Source organism: Globicephala melas, chromosome 2, assembly GCF_963455315.2.
Source record: "Globicephala melas chromosome 2, mGloMel1.2, whole genome shotgun sequence".
Classification (NCBI taxonomy): domain Eukaryota; kingdom Metazoa; phylum Chordata; class Mammalia; order Artiodactyla; family Delphinidae; genus Globicephala; species Globicephala melas.
In genome coordinates this window covers 92682820-92698194 of record NC_083315.2, presented here as the reverse complement: position 1 = coordinate 92698194, position 15375 = coordinate 92682820, and the positions used below count along the sequence as shown (strand labels likewise).

General features: G+C 38.7%; 1 protein-coding gene across 2 annotated transcripts in view; it reads right to left on the bottom strand.

Moving 5' to 3' along the window:
• INO80 (INO80 complex ATPase subunit) overlaps positions 1-15375 on the bottom strand; it is a 131773-nt gene that overhangs the window by 97689 nt on the left and 18709 nt on the right. For both annotated transcript variants that reach the window (XM_030842983.2, XM_030842984.2), the window contains exons 2-5: positions 4671-4856; positions 4243-4412; positions 4084-4151; positions 1851-2024 (exon numbers count right to left, since the gene is read on the bottom strand). In XM_030842983.2, coding sequence (XP_030698843.1) covers positions 1851-2024; positions 4084-4151; positions 4243-4412; positions 4671-4813 — 555 coding nt within the window. In that variant the 5' untranslated portion in view covers positions 4814-4856. The remainder of the gene's footprint in view (positions 1-1850; positions 2025-4083; positions 4152-4242; positions 4413-4670; positions 4857-15375) is intronic.

Sequence of the window (15375 nt, the reverse complement as noted above, 5' to 3'; positions counted from 1 at the left end):
AATTCATCAACAAGAAATAAACAATACTTCTACTACCGATAGGTCCCCAGATTTACTAAGGTTTCTAATGCCTGCTTTCCCAGCTCTTAGCCTTATATTTAGTTTGAATAGTCCCCAGCCATGACAATTCTTCAATCTCTGAAGTCTTCTCTCTTCATTTCCCACTAAGAGTCTGACAATATTATACATAGTGTCTTTGTTACCAGAATTCTAACATATGAATAATCTATTTTTTTTCTGTCTAGAGAGTACTTAATCTTTTCAAACATTTCATTCAAATTGACCTCCAAAGCTCAAATTTTGTCTGACCTATTACTAACGGGTAAATACGAAGATAAATAAAATTAGATAGTCCACTGCAGAATCTCTTTCCTGAATTACAGGCAAATGAGTTGTTCAAAGACTGAAACTAGGATAGAAGAGTGACATGGAGAACTATTACAAGGTCCTCTGTTAAAGCATTCACACAGCTGTAAACTTAAAATCTGTGGACTTTCCCACATGTGGCTTTTACTTCAATTTTAAGAAGACCAAGTATTTTGAGCACCAACTGCCTTAGCACTGTACTTTAAAAAGGAACTCCTTGTCTAAGTCAAAAGTCATACATCTTCATACATCTTACTATTTATTACTTCTACAGGTTTATAACTTTTAGCATATTATTCAAAGCTTTCTGAACTGACTTTGGACCTTAACTAATTGCTGGAATGTTTTAGGTCTTCAAATATTCTATTGCTCATTATGTACAAAGTGCTACACTCCTGACAAAAATCAGAAGGCGTTTGTAACACCATTCAAATAGTTGCCACATAAAACTATCATCAATCTAATGTTAGTATGTGAAGAAAGGGAGTTTTTCCAAGATAGGAACACTTCCAAAGAACAACTGCATTAAAAAGCAACCACAAGAATTTTAAATGGTGCAGCTGCTTTGGAAAACAGCCTGACAGTTCCCCCAAAGGGTAAGCATAGTTTTATCATATGACCCAGCAATTCTTTTCCTTGGTATATACCCAAGAGAAATAAAAATACCTGTCCACACCGAAAATCTGCACACAAATCTTCAGGGCAGCATTATTCATACGAGCCAAAAAGTGAAACAAGTCACTATTCATAGCTACAATCCATAAAACCCAAAAAGTAGAAGCAATTCAATTAGTTCATCAAATGATGCATGGATAAGTAAAACGCACTACGTCCATACAATGGAATATTATTTGGTAATAAAATGGAATGAGGTACTAATACATGCTACAACATGAATGAACCCTGAAAACCTTATGCTAAGCGAGAGAAGCTGGACATATGTTGTTCCATTTGTATGAAGGGTCTAGAATAGGCACATTTATAGAGACAAATGGTGGACTGATGACTGTCTGGGGCTGAGGGGAATGAAGAGAATGAGGGGGGGGAGTTCCCTGCTGGCCTAGTGGTTAGGATTCCAGACGTTCACTGCTGTGGCCCAGGTTCAATCCCTGGTAGGGGAACTGAGATCCTGCAAGCCACATGGCAAAAAATTTAAAAATGTAAAAAATTCAAAAAAAAAAAGAAAGAAAGAACGAAAGAGAATGAGGGGCAAGAGCTAAGAGAAATGAGATTTCTTTTTGGGGTGAGAAAATGTTCCAAAATTAGAAAGTGATGATAGTTACAAACTCTATGAATATACTAAGACCAACTGAACTGTGTACATTAAAAGGCTGAATTTTTTTGGTATGTGAAGTATATTTCAATTATCAGAACAACCACAACCACCACCTAAATATAAAGTTAAAATGATGTATTTTCAATTAATATAAACCAGAGGGTAAATACCCAGCATGAAAATCTGAGATTTCTCCTGAAACCCTTACCTCCTTGTCTTTACTATACTTATTCTGGTGAAGTTTCTTATATTTGTGCAGTCGCAACATATTATGAAGTTCTTCTCTGCTGAGATTGAGTTCTTCTTCTTCTTCTTCTTCTTCTTCATCATTGTCTTCACTCTGAGAATCTGCCTCACTGGATTCATCACTTAGCAGAATGCTCTGAAAAAGGGAGGAAATGGAAATGGAACCTCTGATATGAAGCAATTCCTTTTATAATCCAAGGGTTTTTTCCAGATCCCAAAACAATGACAAAAACAGCTGGAGGATAGTCATTCCAGTTTCCCTTATACTATTCTTTACCAATTCATCTAAAAAACAAAAAGATACCAATTAAACCTAGTAGTCACGAATGAAAGAGCGCCAAAACATGAGAAATGCTATCAACAGCAACAAGGCTAAATTTCACTTAGTACATACGCTACACATAAGGTAATTTAAATAAATGTCAAATACCAAGGCAAAAAACTAAACAAAACCTAAAAAGCTACTATAGGGCATAAAGATATAATACAGAAAACAAGCTGTGATGCCTAATAAAGGGGAAACAACCCCAAAATCCATTAACTGATGAATGGATAAACAAAATGTGGTATTATCCAGATAACGAAGAATTATTCAGCCATTAAAATGAAGGAAGTAGTACCGACATGTGCCACAACACGAATGAACCTTGAAAATATTATGCTAAGTAAAAGAAGCCAGACATAAAAGGCCATATTTTATGTTTTCATTTATATGAAATGTCCAGGATAGGCAAATCCACAGAGACAGAAAACAGGTTAGTGGCTCCCAAGGGCTGGGGAAAGTAGAGAAAGGGTGACTGTTAATGAACAGAGTTTCTTCCTGGAGTGTTGAAAATGTTCTGGAATTAGATAGTGGTAATGGCTGTATTAACTTTATGAAAGTACTAAAAATTATTAAATTATACACTTTAAAAGGGTAGATTTTATGGCATGTGAATTACATCTCAATTTTTTAAAATGTGATGGCCAAGCATAAGGTTACTGCATTCCCAACAGTTTAAAACCTCATTGATGTGAAGCTAATCAGGCCTTTTCCACATGAGCGTTTTAAAGGGGCTGGTGATAAAAATAATAGACTACCTTTAAATTACTTTGAGCTCTTCATAAGAAAAGTATAAAATAGAGAAATAATTAGTTTCAATAAAAGAAATGCTAACCTTAATTCAGTCTAGCTAATGACAGTAATCTTGTAAGAGTATAAATGAGATTGTCACTGCCTTGCTTACAAACACTCCAACTGCTTAGCACTGTAACAAGAGTTAAAATACAAATTCCGTAACATAGTGTACAAGGCCCAACGTGATCAGCTAATAACCTCAGTTTCAACTATCCTCTCATTTACTGTGCTCCAGCTATACCAACCTCCTTTCTTCCCCAAACATACCAAGTTGCTTCCTTTCTCAGGACTTCTGCCATTGTTCCTTCTGATTGAAATGCTCTTATCTTAAACCTTCACATAGTTCCTTCTGATCATTCAGCAATCAGTTGAAATGTTACCTCTTTAAAGAAACTGTATTTATTTCTTATTTACAGGCTTACTCACTGCCTCCCTACATTAGAATGTAAGCTCCTCAGGGCAGGAACTCTATCTATCTACAATAGTATCTCCCAAGGCAGTACGTGCCAATCAACACCTGTTGAATGAATGAACTACTCAGTGACTAATAAAAAAAAAACAGATTAATAATCCTGATTACAAGCCAGTGAGAGCAAGGATCTTATCTGATATATTTCTGTACTCCCTTGCTCAGTATAGGGCTTCATTCCCAAAAATGTTTGCTAAAATGAACTTCGTTGAGTCCTCTAGATTTTTCTCTATAATCTCTTAAAAAACCACACCCAGGGCTTCCCTGGTGGCGCAGTGGTTGAGAGTCCGCCTGCCGATGCAGGGGACACGGGTTCGTGCCCCGGTCCGGGAAGATCCCACATGCTGCGGAGCGGCTGGGCCCGTGAGCCATGGCCGCTGAGCCTGCGCGTCCGGAGCCTGTGCTCCGCAACGGGAGAGGCCACAACAGTTAGAGGCCCACGTACCACAAAAAACAAACAAACAAAAAAAAAAACCAACCACACCCAGAATAAAAGACTCATGTCTAGGAAAATCTCTGCCAATGTGCCATAATTAGTCAGTAACCTCTCCTTCTATTTGTAATTTTAGTAGGTTATTTGAATTATAAACATTCTGCCTTATCTCTTACCTTTAGCCACTTTCTGCTTTTCTTCAACTTAGAGAAGTTATATAAATTCCCTTTGTCAGATTTTGTTTCTGTGTAAAGAAACATAAAGAATAAAAAAATGAAAGGACACTTGCCCCAAAAGAACTGATAGTCCAAAGAGGGATCTCACACCACACTGACCTGACTGTAGAACTCCATTCAATGAATATGTGTTTAACATTCCAGAACTACTTGCTCCAGAAGTCTCACCAAGCAATGAATTTGGAGGTTCTTCCTTAACTTGTATCAAGGGATCCCCAGATTGGGGTAATAAAGGATTATTGTCATCCAGTCCATCTTCACTTTCATCACTATAAATTGAAGAATGGTGAATCCACAATAACAGCCGACCCAGCAAAATATTATAATTTATGGTTAGCAGACTGAACACTTTACAGAAGAAATTGATCCTCTGATTAAGCTGACTGTATTTTATTTGAAAGAAAGAAGGAAAAAAAAAAATCAAACATCCCAAAACCCATAAAAGATACTTTAACCATAAAATCTACAGGAATGATGGGAATCAGAAATGTGGTGAAACGTTATATTGGGAATATGGGATACCATACCTAGAAATATTCCTGTTGAAGATGGCTGATGTTTGTCGCAGGAAATGGTCCAACCGGAGGGCCCTCTCCAGGTACTGAAGATAGAGGGGCTTTGCCAGCTCAGTGAAGCCGCCATCGTCCCCGGCACCCAACTCCGAGGCCATAGAACAAATCTGTCTTCATGCACAAGGGTTTCCGACTGCACGGCTGCAGAATGGAGATAAGTAGTGAAAGATGAAATGCTATTCATTCTCCCTTTATTTTGCCTGCTTGCTATCAATATGAAGAGAAATCAGACCTTCTAGACACAAGAAGAGAATACAGCAGTCTACAGAAAGACCATGATGAAGTTCTTGTTAGGCATTGCCTCCTAATGCAAATGCAGACGTTAAAAGGATGAGAAAAACACCAAACTAGAAATACTGTCACCTGTCACAATGAAAATTCTTGATACTTTTTTGAAGCAGTGCCTTAAAATATATACTCAATTCTCTTTCATCTTACAATTAATAATTACTCACAACTATCCAAATCTGTACCACAAGTTCACTGTTGTACACCTCACAGAGGAGCACATGTTCTCAGCATCACCCTTCAAAACAGCTGCTCCCTTTTTCACTTCGTATTTACATTCATACATATGTGTGAGGTAGTCCACTTACAAGGGAATAGATATACTGGCAGAGTATTTTACAATCCCTTATAAACATGTCATATAGTATAAAGATTTAGAGATGATTTAGAAAACTGGAACAAAGAGAATAAAAGTGAGGGTGAGAAACCTGAGCATTCTCTTTGCTACCTTATGTTGTTAAGGACAATGTTAGACTAAGAACATCTTCACTAGAGAATCAATCAGTGTTAACAACCTTCCCCCCAACTGTCTTTCATGTAGCATCTTCTTCCTTATAACTGGTTATCTTTAAAGAGTTAAGGGGCCGAGCCAAGATTAAATAATGGGATAACACAGAGCAATCAGCCCATCATCTGACATACAGTGAGTACTCAATAAATAGTAAATTACTTGTAAAAGTTCATAATCTAATAAATTAAGGTATAATCTTTAAAGGAAACCAGAACATCTTTATCTTGAGTTGTCTTCTCTTTTTATTACAGATTTTAAAAATTTCCTAATACAATCTTTCTCCTTAAGAGAATGTTAAAAATTCTCTCCCAATTCAGCCACAGATTCAACATAATCCCTATTAAACTCCTAGTAGGCTTTTTTTTCCCCAAAAATTGACAAGCTGATTATTAAATTTATATGGACACACAAAGGAATTAGAATAGTCAAAATAATTTTGAAAAAGTACAGGGCTTACTCACTTATACTTTCTGATTTTAAATATATCATAAAGCTACAGTCACCAGGACAGTGTGGTACTGGCATAAGGATAACCACACAGACCAATGAAATAGACCTGAAATATCCAGAAATAAACCCTTACATTTATGATCAATTAATTTTCAATGAAGGTGCCAAGGCAATTTCAATGGGGGAAAGGACAGTCTTCAACAAACTGTGCTGGACAACTGAATATATAACACATATAAAAGTTGAATTTAGGGGTTTCCCTGGTGGCACAGTGGTTAAGAATCCTCCTGCCAACGCAGGAGACACAGGTTCAATCCCTGGTCTGGGAAGATCCCACATGCCGCGGAGCAACTAGGCCCGTGAGCCACAACTACTGAGCCTGCACATCTGGAGCCTGTGCTCCGCAACAAGAGAGGCCACGATAGTGAGAGGCCCACACAATGCGATGAAGAGCGGCCCCCGATTGCTGCAACTAGAGAAAGCCCTCGCACAGAAACGAAGACCCAACACAGCCAAAAATAAATAAATAAATTAATTAATTAAAAAAAAAATCTGCACAGTGACCAATGAAATAGGTCCTTTTCTCACTTTAAAAAAAAAAAAAAGTTGAATTTAAACCATTACCTCATACCATGCACAAAAATTAACTCAAAATGGATCAGAGACCCAGGTGTAAAACCCCAAAATATAAAACTTCTACAAGACAAAAAAAAATCCTCATGACTTTAGATATGTATTTATAAAGAACTCTTACAACTCAGTAAGAAGATAACTAAAAAATGGGCAAAAGACTTTGAACAGACATTTTACCAAAGAGGATATACAAATGGCTTAACAGGCACATGGAGATGCTCAACATCAAAAATTGCAAATTAAAATTACAGAGGGATACCACTTTATACTCACTAGAACAGCTACAGTAAAAAGACAAAAACAATTGTTGGGGGAAGATGTGGAACTGAAACCCTCATACATTGCTGGTGAAAATGTAAAATATTATAGCCACTATAGACAAGTTTGGTAGTTGCTTGAAAATTTGAATATAGTTACCATATGATCTAGCACTTCCTCTCCCAGTTATCTATTCAAGAGAAATAAAAACACATGTCCACCACTCAAAGCCTTTTATGTGAATGTTCACAGCAGTATTATTCATAATAGTCAAAAAGTGAAATAATCTAAATGTCCATCAAATGGTGAATGGATAAATAAAATATGGCATGTCTGGACAATGGAATACTATTCAGCAATAAAAAGGAATAAACAATTGATACATGCAATAACATGAACGAACCTCAAAATTTTATGTTAAGTAAAAGAAGTCAGACATAAAAGACCACATACTGTAGAATTCCATTTATATGAAATATCCAGAAAAGGAAATCTATAGAGACAAAAGGTAGATCAGTGGTTCACTGGGGGTACAAAGGGGGAGTGACTACCAATGGATACTAGAGATCTTTTTTAGGGGAGGTAGAAATGTAAATCCACATTGTGGTGATGTTTGCACAATTTTGTAATTTTGCTAAAAATCACTGAATTGTACATTTAAATGAGGTGAATTTCATGGTATATAAAATATCAATCTTGGGAACAGTTAAAGAAAAAAGAGGTTAAAAAATACTTTAGGGCTTCCCTGGTGGTGCAGTGGTTGAGAATCCGCCTGCCAATGCAGGGGATATGGATTCGAGCCCTGGTCCGGGAAGAAACCACATGCAGCTCCATGCGCCACAACTACTGAGCCTGCATGCACTCTAGAGCCCATGAGCCACAGCTACTGAAGCCCGCGCACCTAGAGCTCATGCTCTACAACAAGAGAGGCCACCGCAATGAGAAGCCCACACAATGCAAGGAAGAGTAGCCCCTGCTTGCCGCAACTAAAAATAAAGCCCACGCGCAGCCTTTCAGACCCAACACAGCCAAAACTAACTAAAAAAAAAAAATACTTTAAATACTTTTTATAAAAGTCTTTATAAAAGACTTTTTAATAAAAGTCTTTTATAAAGGACTTCAATAAATTCTACTTTTCAAAATGAGACCTAACAGGTACCCATTCCAGAAGATTTCAAAGAAACTTGGTTTTAAAAATAAAGCAAAACTACCTTAGAGAATACATATAATTCATCTTGATACACATACATACAAATTAAAGCATATAAAATTGCTGCTTGGAAGACCTAAACAGACATTCCTCCAAAGAAGGCATACAGGTGGCCAACAGGAACACAAAAAGATGCTCAACAATGCTAATTATCAGAGAAATGCAAATCAAAACTACAATGAGGTATCACCTCATACCCATCAGAATGGCCATCATCAAAAAGTCTACAAATAATAAATGCTGGAGAGGGTGTGGAGAAAAGGGAACCCTCCTACACTGTTGGATGGAGGTTCCTTAAAAAACTAAAAATAAAGTTACCATATGATCCAGCAATCCCACACTTGGGCATATATCCGGAAAAGACAAAAATTCTAATTCAAAAAGATACATGCACCCCAATGTTCATAGTAGCACTATTTATAATAGCCAAGACATGGAAGCAACAGATCAATGGATAAAGAAGATTCGGGGCTTCGCTGGTGGCGCAGTGGTTGAGAGTCCACCTGCCGATGCAGGGGACGTGGGTTCGTGCCCCAGTCCGGGAAGATCCCACATGCCGCGGAGCGGCTGGGCCCGTGAGCCATGGCCGCTGAGCCTGCGCATCTGGAGCCTGTGCTACACAACGGGAGAGGTCACAGCAGTGCGAGGCCCGCGTACTGCAAAAAAAAAAAAAAAAAAAAAAAAAAAGAAGATGTAGTATACATAAACAATGGAATATTATTCAGCCAGAAAGAGTGAAATATTGCTATTTGCAGCAACATGGATGGACCTAGAGATTATCATACTAGTGAAGTCAAATAGAGAAAGACAAATATTACATGCCATCACTTACACATGGAATCTAAAAAATAATACAAATGAACTTATTTACAAAACAGAAACAGACTCACAGACACAGAAAACAAACTTATGGTTACCAAAGGGGCAAGGGACATAGAAATCAAATTTATGGTTACCAAAGGGGAAAGGGGGGAGGTGGATAAGTTTGGAGTATGGGATTAACAGATACACACCACTAAATTAAAATAGATAAACAACCAGGATTTATTGTGTGTGTGTGTGTGTGTGTGTGTGTGTGTATGTGAAACTGAACCACTATGCTGTACACCTGAAACTAACACAATATTGTAAATCATCTGTAGTTGAATGAAAAAATGAAAAAAAATTGTTGCTTGGCACCCTCCTAAGATTTTATTACAAAATAACTCATATTATGCTCAGGCTTCCCTGGCGGCGTAGTGGTTAAGAATCCACCTGACAATTCAGGGGACACAGGTTTGAGCCCTGGTGCGGGAAGATCCCACATGCCATGGAGTAACTAAGCCCGTGTGCCTCTACTGACCCTGTGCTCTAGAGCCCGCGAGCCGCAACTACTGATCCTGCGTGCCACAACTACTGAAGGCCGCGCGCCTAGAGCCCGTGCTCCGCAACAAGAGAAGCCACCACAATGAGAAGCTCACGCACTGCAACGAAGAGCAGCCCCCGCTTGCCACAACTAGAGGAAGCCCGCGTGACAAAAACAAAGACCCAGTGCAGCCAAAAATAAAAATAATAATAAAATAAATTTATTTTTAAAAATTGATATTATGCTCTACTTAATTTAGCTGATAATAAAATGGTCCTAATTAAGGTGGTATGAAGGTATGACTACAAAGAAATACTGGGTGATTCAAAAGGAACTACTTTTTTTCTTTTTTTTTTTTTTTTTTTTGCGGTACGCGGGCCTCTCACTGTTGTGGCCTCTCCGGTTGCGGAGCACAGGCTCCGGACACGCAGGCTCAGCGGCCACGGTTCACGGGCCCAGCCGCTCCGCGGCATGTGGGATCTTCCCGGACTGGGGCACGAACCCGTGTCCCCTGCATCGGCAGGCGGACTCTCAACCACTGAGCCACCAGGGAAGCCCAAAAGGAACTACTTTTTAAAATAATTCCTCAGTATCTGGGCTGCATAATAACATGAAGTCAAAACCAATTTGTCCAGGAAAGATCAGAGTTACTTGTATGGTCTTACAATGCTCAATGTGCCCCCTGTGACACCAAGTACACATCAATCCTATAGTCTGATTCTCCCAGAATCACCTCTGTAGCATATCACCATTGATAGTTGAAATAGCAATCATGAAATAGCACTTTCTTATTTCCACAAGGCTAAAGGAGGAGGTGCATGAAGTTTATGACATATCTCCACAAGAATAAGTCTTATGATGATATCTGGAGAGTCAAGGAATATTTTTAAAGTGCTTGATTAGATTTTTACTGTTGTAAAATATACATAACATAAAATTTACCACTTTAATCATTTGTAAGTAGAAAATTCAGTGCCATTAAGTACATTCACATGTACTCACACACCCAGACTACTGCTGCCTAATTTGGCTTCCCACCTCCAGGTACTTCTCCCTCTGATCCATCTTTGCAGCTACTTCCAGATCAGTATTTCCAAAACATCACTCTGATTATGTTGTTATCCCACAATAGCTTTCCAAAATCCAATGAAGTCTAAATTCCTCAACCAGAGATTCAAAGACCTTTATCATCTGGCTTCAAGCTACTTTTCCAATTTTACTATTTCCCTATACTTGACACAAATTAAGAATACCCTGAAAATGTCTCGTAACTTCCTCTCAGATCCATCCCAATATTCACGTGAAGAGCTCTTTAAAACTCCTCCAACCACAGGCTCTTACTGCCATTTCAAAGGATTAATACATGATGTTAGAGCAATTCACCATTGATTGGCCTGGTCCATACCCTGAACTCTGGCTCTTTAATCCTGATTATCCTGCAACTGGACTATGATCACCCTTTAGGTCCCCTGACTAAGCTTGATATCCATGGTAAAGTATCTGCCTTCAAATCATACTCAAACTTACCTACCTGTATCCATATATGGTCCTGGACTGAACTGCTTTGCACTCTCTAATTACTGCTATGCCTTTATGGATGCTGTCTTGCCCTTATCCTATGAATAACATCTCTGAAAGAGAAGTCTCACCAAGCTGAAATGAAATCCTTCAAAGACAAAATGAGTGAAATACACTGTTCCAGGAAACACTTTTAGATTATTCTTAGCTAAGACTATTCTCTTCTTTGAACATCTGCATGGTTATTTATGGAAAGCATGACACTTGTATGATCTTACAGTCAATTAACTGTATACATGCACACCTTAGCTCCCTTACTAAACAAACTTACTAAACTATTTGGGCAAAGAGTCCCTATCTCATGAATCTATTTGGTTCTGATATTTACAAATGACCATATTAATTTGCTTTTCAAAGCACAGTCTTAAATGTCAAGGCTACAAAACTCTAGTTCTAATGTTACTTTCTGTATAAAGACAATCTGTAGTCAATGACCATAGGTCTCTACTCATATCCTGGACACATGATTTGGGGACAAAAGTTTAAATAAGACAAATCAAAAGATAACAAAAGTCGGGTAACTTAAGCAGAATGTGTTCAATCATTCATTATCCATCCTTGTTGAACAAGAATAGGAGACTGCATGAACTGAGTATCTTTCAGGGAATCCTCCTTAAAATTTGTCTCTCAGGCAAGCCTAGATAAATATAGGGAGGTGAGAGATCAAGGTGTTACTTCTAGACAAGAACCTGAAGGACACCTGCGTCAACTGCCAATTCTTAGCTGAGGACAGAATTTCCATCTTCCTCCAAATGAAAAGTCTAACAAAGATACCCACTTGGAGGGAAATCCACCCTATCTCTGAATAGAGATGAGCTAAGAGGCACCGTTCAAACGGTAGCCTAGTCTAAGAAACTGTTTTTAGCTTGGATTTTAATTTTTTTTAATCTTTTTTTCCTAACAGCAATGGTTAAGAACATGATATATCATGACCACCTAATAAAATAGTCAGTCACAATTATGACCATTAAGTATCTGTCTTAAGACCTACACATTTAGACTTTCCATACTTAACTCTATTTTCACTTCTGATTTCTCTTTATAAATGCTACCCCAAATTGGTTTCATACCAATCATTTAGAGAAGCATTTCCCAAAGTTTGCTTCTCTGAGTACGACCTCAAGATATTAACAAATGACCATGAATATTAAAAATATTAATGCATTGAAGTCAGACTTAAGACTCTTTAGTCTTCAATATGCTAATGTGCTCTTAGTCTCTCTCCAAGAGAAATTCCCAACTTATTTGACCATTCTACAGCAAAATATTCATGGAAATATCTCAGAGAACAGCAGATTGAGAATCACTGAATTAGTCAGATATCTAAAGAGAGTTCAATCATAACTGCCTTTAAGAAGTAATTCCTGGCTTCCCTGGTGGGGTAGTGGTTAAGAATCCGCCTGCCAATGCAGGGGACATGGGTTCAAGCCCTGGTCCAGGAAGATCCCACATGCCACGGAGCAACTAAACCCGAGCGCCACAACTACTGAGCCTGCACTCTAGAGCCCGCGAGCCACAACTACTGAGCCCATGTGCCACAACTACTGAGCCTGCACTCTAGAGCCCGTGCTCCGCAACAGGACAAGCAACCGCAATAAGAAGCCCGCGCACCGCAAGGAAGAGTAGCCCCTGCTCTCCGCAACTAGAGAAAGCCGGCGCACAGCAACGAAGACCCAGTGCAGCCAAAAATAAAATAAATTAAATAAAAATAAATAAATTTTAAAAAAAAAGAAGTAATTCCTAAATTTATCAATACTAGCACAGAAAAGGCTGAGTAAAGGTACAGCTCTTATGGGAACAACTATAGCTTTAAAGCATTTAAAGGACTAAAGACAGTCTGTAGCAGGTTATAGGCTGTAGCTCACATAAAAGGCCAAGTATTAAGGTAACAAAATAACTGGCATTCCCACCTGCACTCCCCCATAACTCAGGCAATCTGTAACCCAAACCTATTACGACTGAATGTGATTTACTGAATCAGAGCTACAGGCTACACTGATAATTTGCAGAGCTATGGCACAAATAGTAGGATCAGGCCAAATAAATAAACTCCATAAGATTTTAAAAGACAGAAATAAGACCAAAAAAAGAATGGAGATGCTATTTTCACATGAATATTAAAGCAACATTTCACTCATTCAGCTATTCAATTGCTCAACTCTAAGTGTAGTGTAGAAAAACATATTTCCTTCAGAGAATTTAGTCTAATAGGGAATTTAAGGCTCAAACATAAATAACCACAATAAAAAGCACACATGGGAAGTCACTTAAGAGACATACAGATAAAGTGCCATGGGAGTTCAGGAAAAAAGTATTACTCATTGGGCTTCCCTGGTGGCGCAGTGGTTCAGAGTCCGCCTGCCGGTACAGCGGACACAGGTTTGTGCCCTGGTCCGGGAAGATACCACATGCTGCGGAGCGGCTGGGCCCGTGAGCCATGGCTGCTGGGCCTGCGCGTCCGGAGCCTGTGCTCTGCAACGGGAGAGGCCACAACAGTGAGAGGCCCACGTACTGGTTAAAAAAAAAAAAAAAAGTATTACTCATGAGTGTCAGACTATGTTTAATGTTAAGTGAGGAATCTGCATTATTTACAAACACCTACAACTCTGAATGAGGAAACAACAGGTCAGGATATGGATCCTTCTGTATGATCAAATGAACAGAAAATGAGAAGTGTGATGCATACAATCATCTAAAATTTAATGCTTCCAACTCCCCACAAAGAAAAGCCCATGCCTAATGGCTCTACCAGTGAATTTTACTGAACATTTAACGTAGAATTAATACCAATCCTTCACAAACTCTTCCAAATAACAGAAAAAAAAATTCTATGACACCAGCATTACCCTGATTTCAAAACCAGGCAAAGACATCAAGAGAAAACTACAGTCAGCCCTCCATATCCACAGATGTAGAGCCCACAGATATGAAGAGTTGACTCCACCATTTTATATAAAGGACTTGAGCTTCCACAGACTTTGGTATCTACAGGAGGTCCTGGAACCAATTCCCCATGGATACCGAGGTATGACTATACAGACTAATATCCCTTTTAATATAGACACAAAAATCCTCAACAAAATACAGGTGACCCTTGAACAACATGGGGGTTTGGGGCACTGACCCTCCTTGCAGTTGAAAATCCACATATAACTTTACAGTCAGCCCTCCATATGTGCAGTTCCATAACTAAGGTTCCATATCCACAGTTCTGCATTCATGGATTCAACCAACCATAGATGGTGCAGTAAGCAGTTATTGAAAAACAATCCACATATAAGTAGACCCATGCAATTCAAACCCACATTGTTCAAGGGTCAACTGTATCATATGCTGAAAGCAACAGCATATAAAAGGAATAATACACCATTACTAAGGTAGAATTTATCCTAGGAATGCAAGGTTGGTGTAATATCTGCAAATCAGTCAATGTGCTATACTGCATTAAAGCATAAAACCCACTTGATCATCTCAACAGAAACAGAAAAATGCTTTGACAAAATCCAACACCATTCCAAAATAAAAACACTCAACAAACTAGGAACAGAAAGGAACTCCCTCGGGACTTCCCTGGTGGTCTAGTGGTTAAGACTCTGCCCTTCCACTGCAGGGGGCACGGGTCTGATCCCTGGTTGGGGAACTAAGATCCCACATGCACACGGTGCGGCCAAAAAATAAAATTAAAAAAAAAAAAAAGGAAGAGAACTCCCTCAACCTGATAAAGGACATTTATGAAAAACTCATGGCTAACATCAGACCTAATAGTGAAAGACAGAATGCTATCCTCCTTAAGATCAGAAACAAGACATGGTTGTCTGCTTTCACAACCTCTATTCAAAACTGACTAAGGGGCTTCCCTGGTGGCGCAGTGGTTGAGAGTCCGCCTGCCGATGCAGGGGACACGGGTTCGTGCCCCGGTCCGGGAAGATCCCACATGCCGTGGAGCGGCTGGGCCCGTGGGCCATGGCCGCTGAGGCTGCGCGTCCGGAAGGGGCCACAACAGTGAGAGGTCCGTGTAAAACAAAAAACAAAAAACAAAACAAAAAAACCCCACAAAACTGACTAAAAATTCTAGCCAGGGCAATTAGGAAAAGGAAGGAAGGGAGGGAGGGAAGGAGTGCAGGCACCCAGCTTGGAAAGAAAGAAGTAAAATTATCTCTATTTACAGATGACATGATCTTGTATACAAATAGATAATCCTAAGGAATGCACTAAAAAAAATGATTAGAACTAATAAATAAGCTCAGTAATCTTGTAGGATACAATATCAATATACAAAAATCAATTATATTTCTATATACTAGTAATGAACAATCTGAAAATGAAATTAAGAAAATAATTCCATTTACAATATCATCAAAAAGAACAAAATACTTAACCAAAGAAC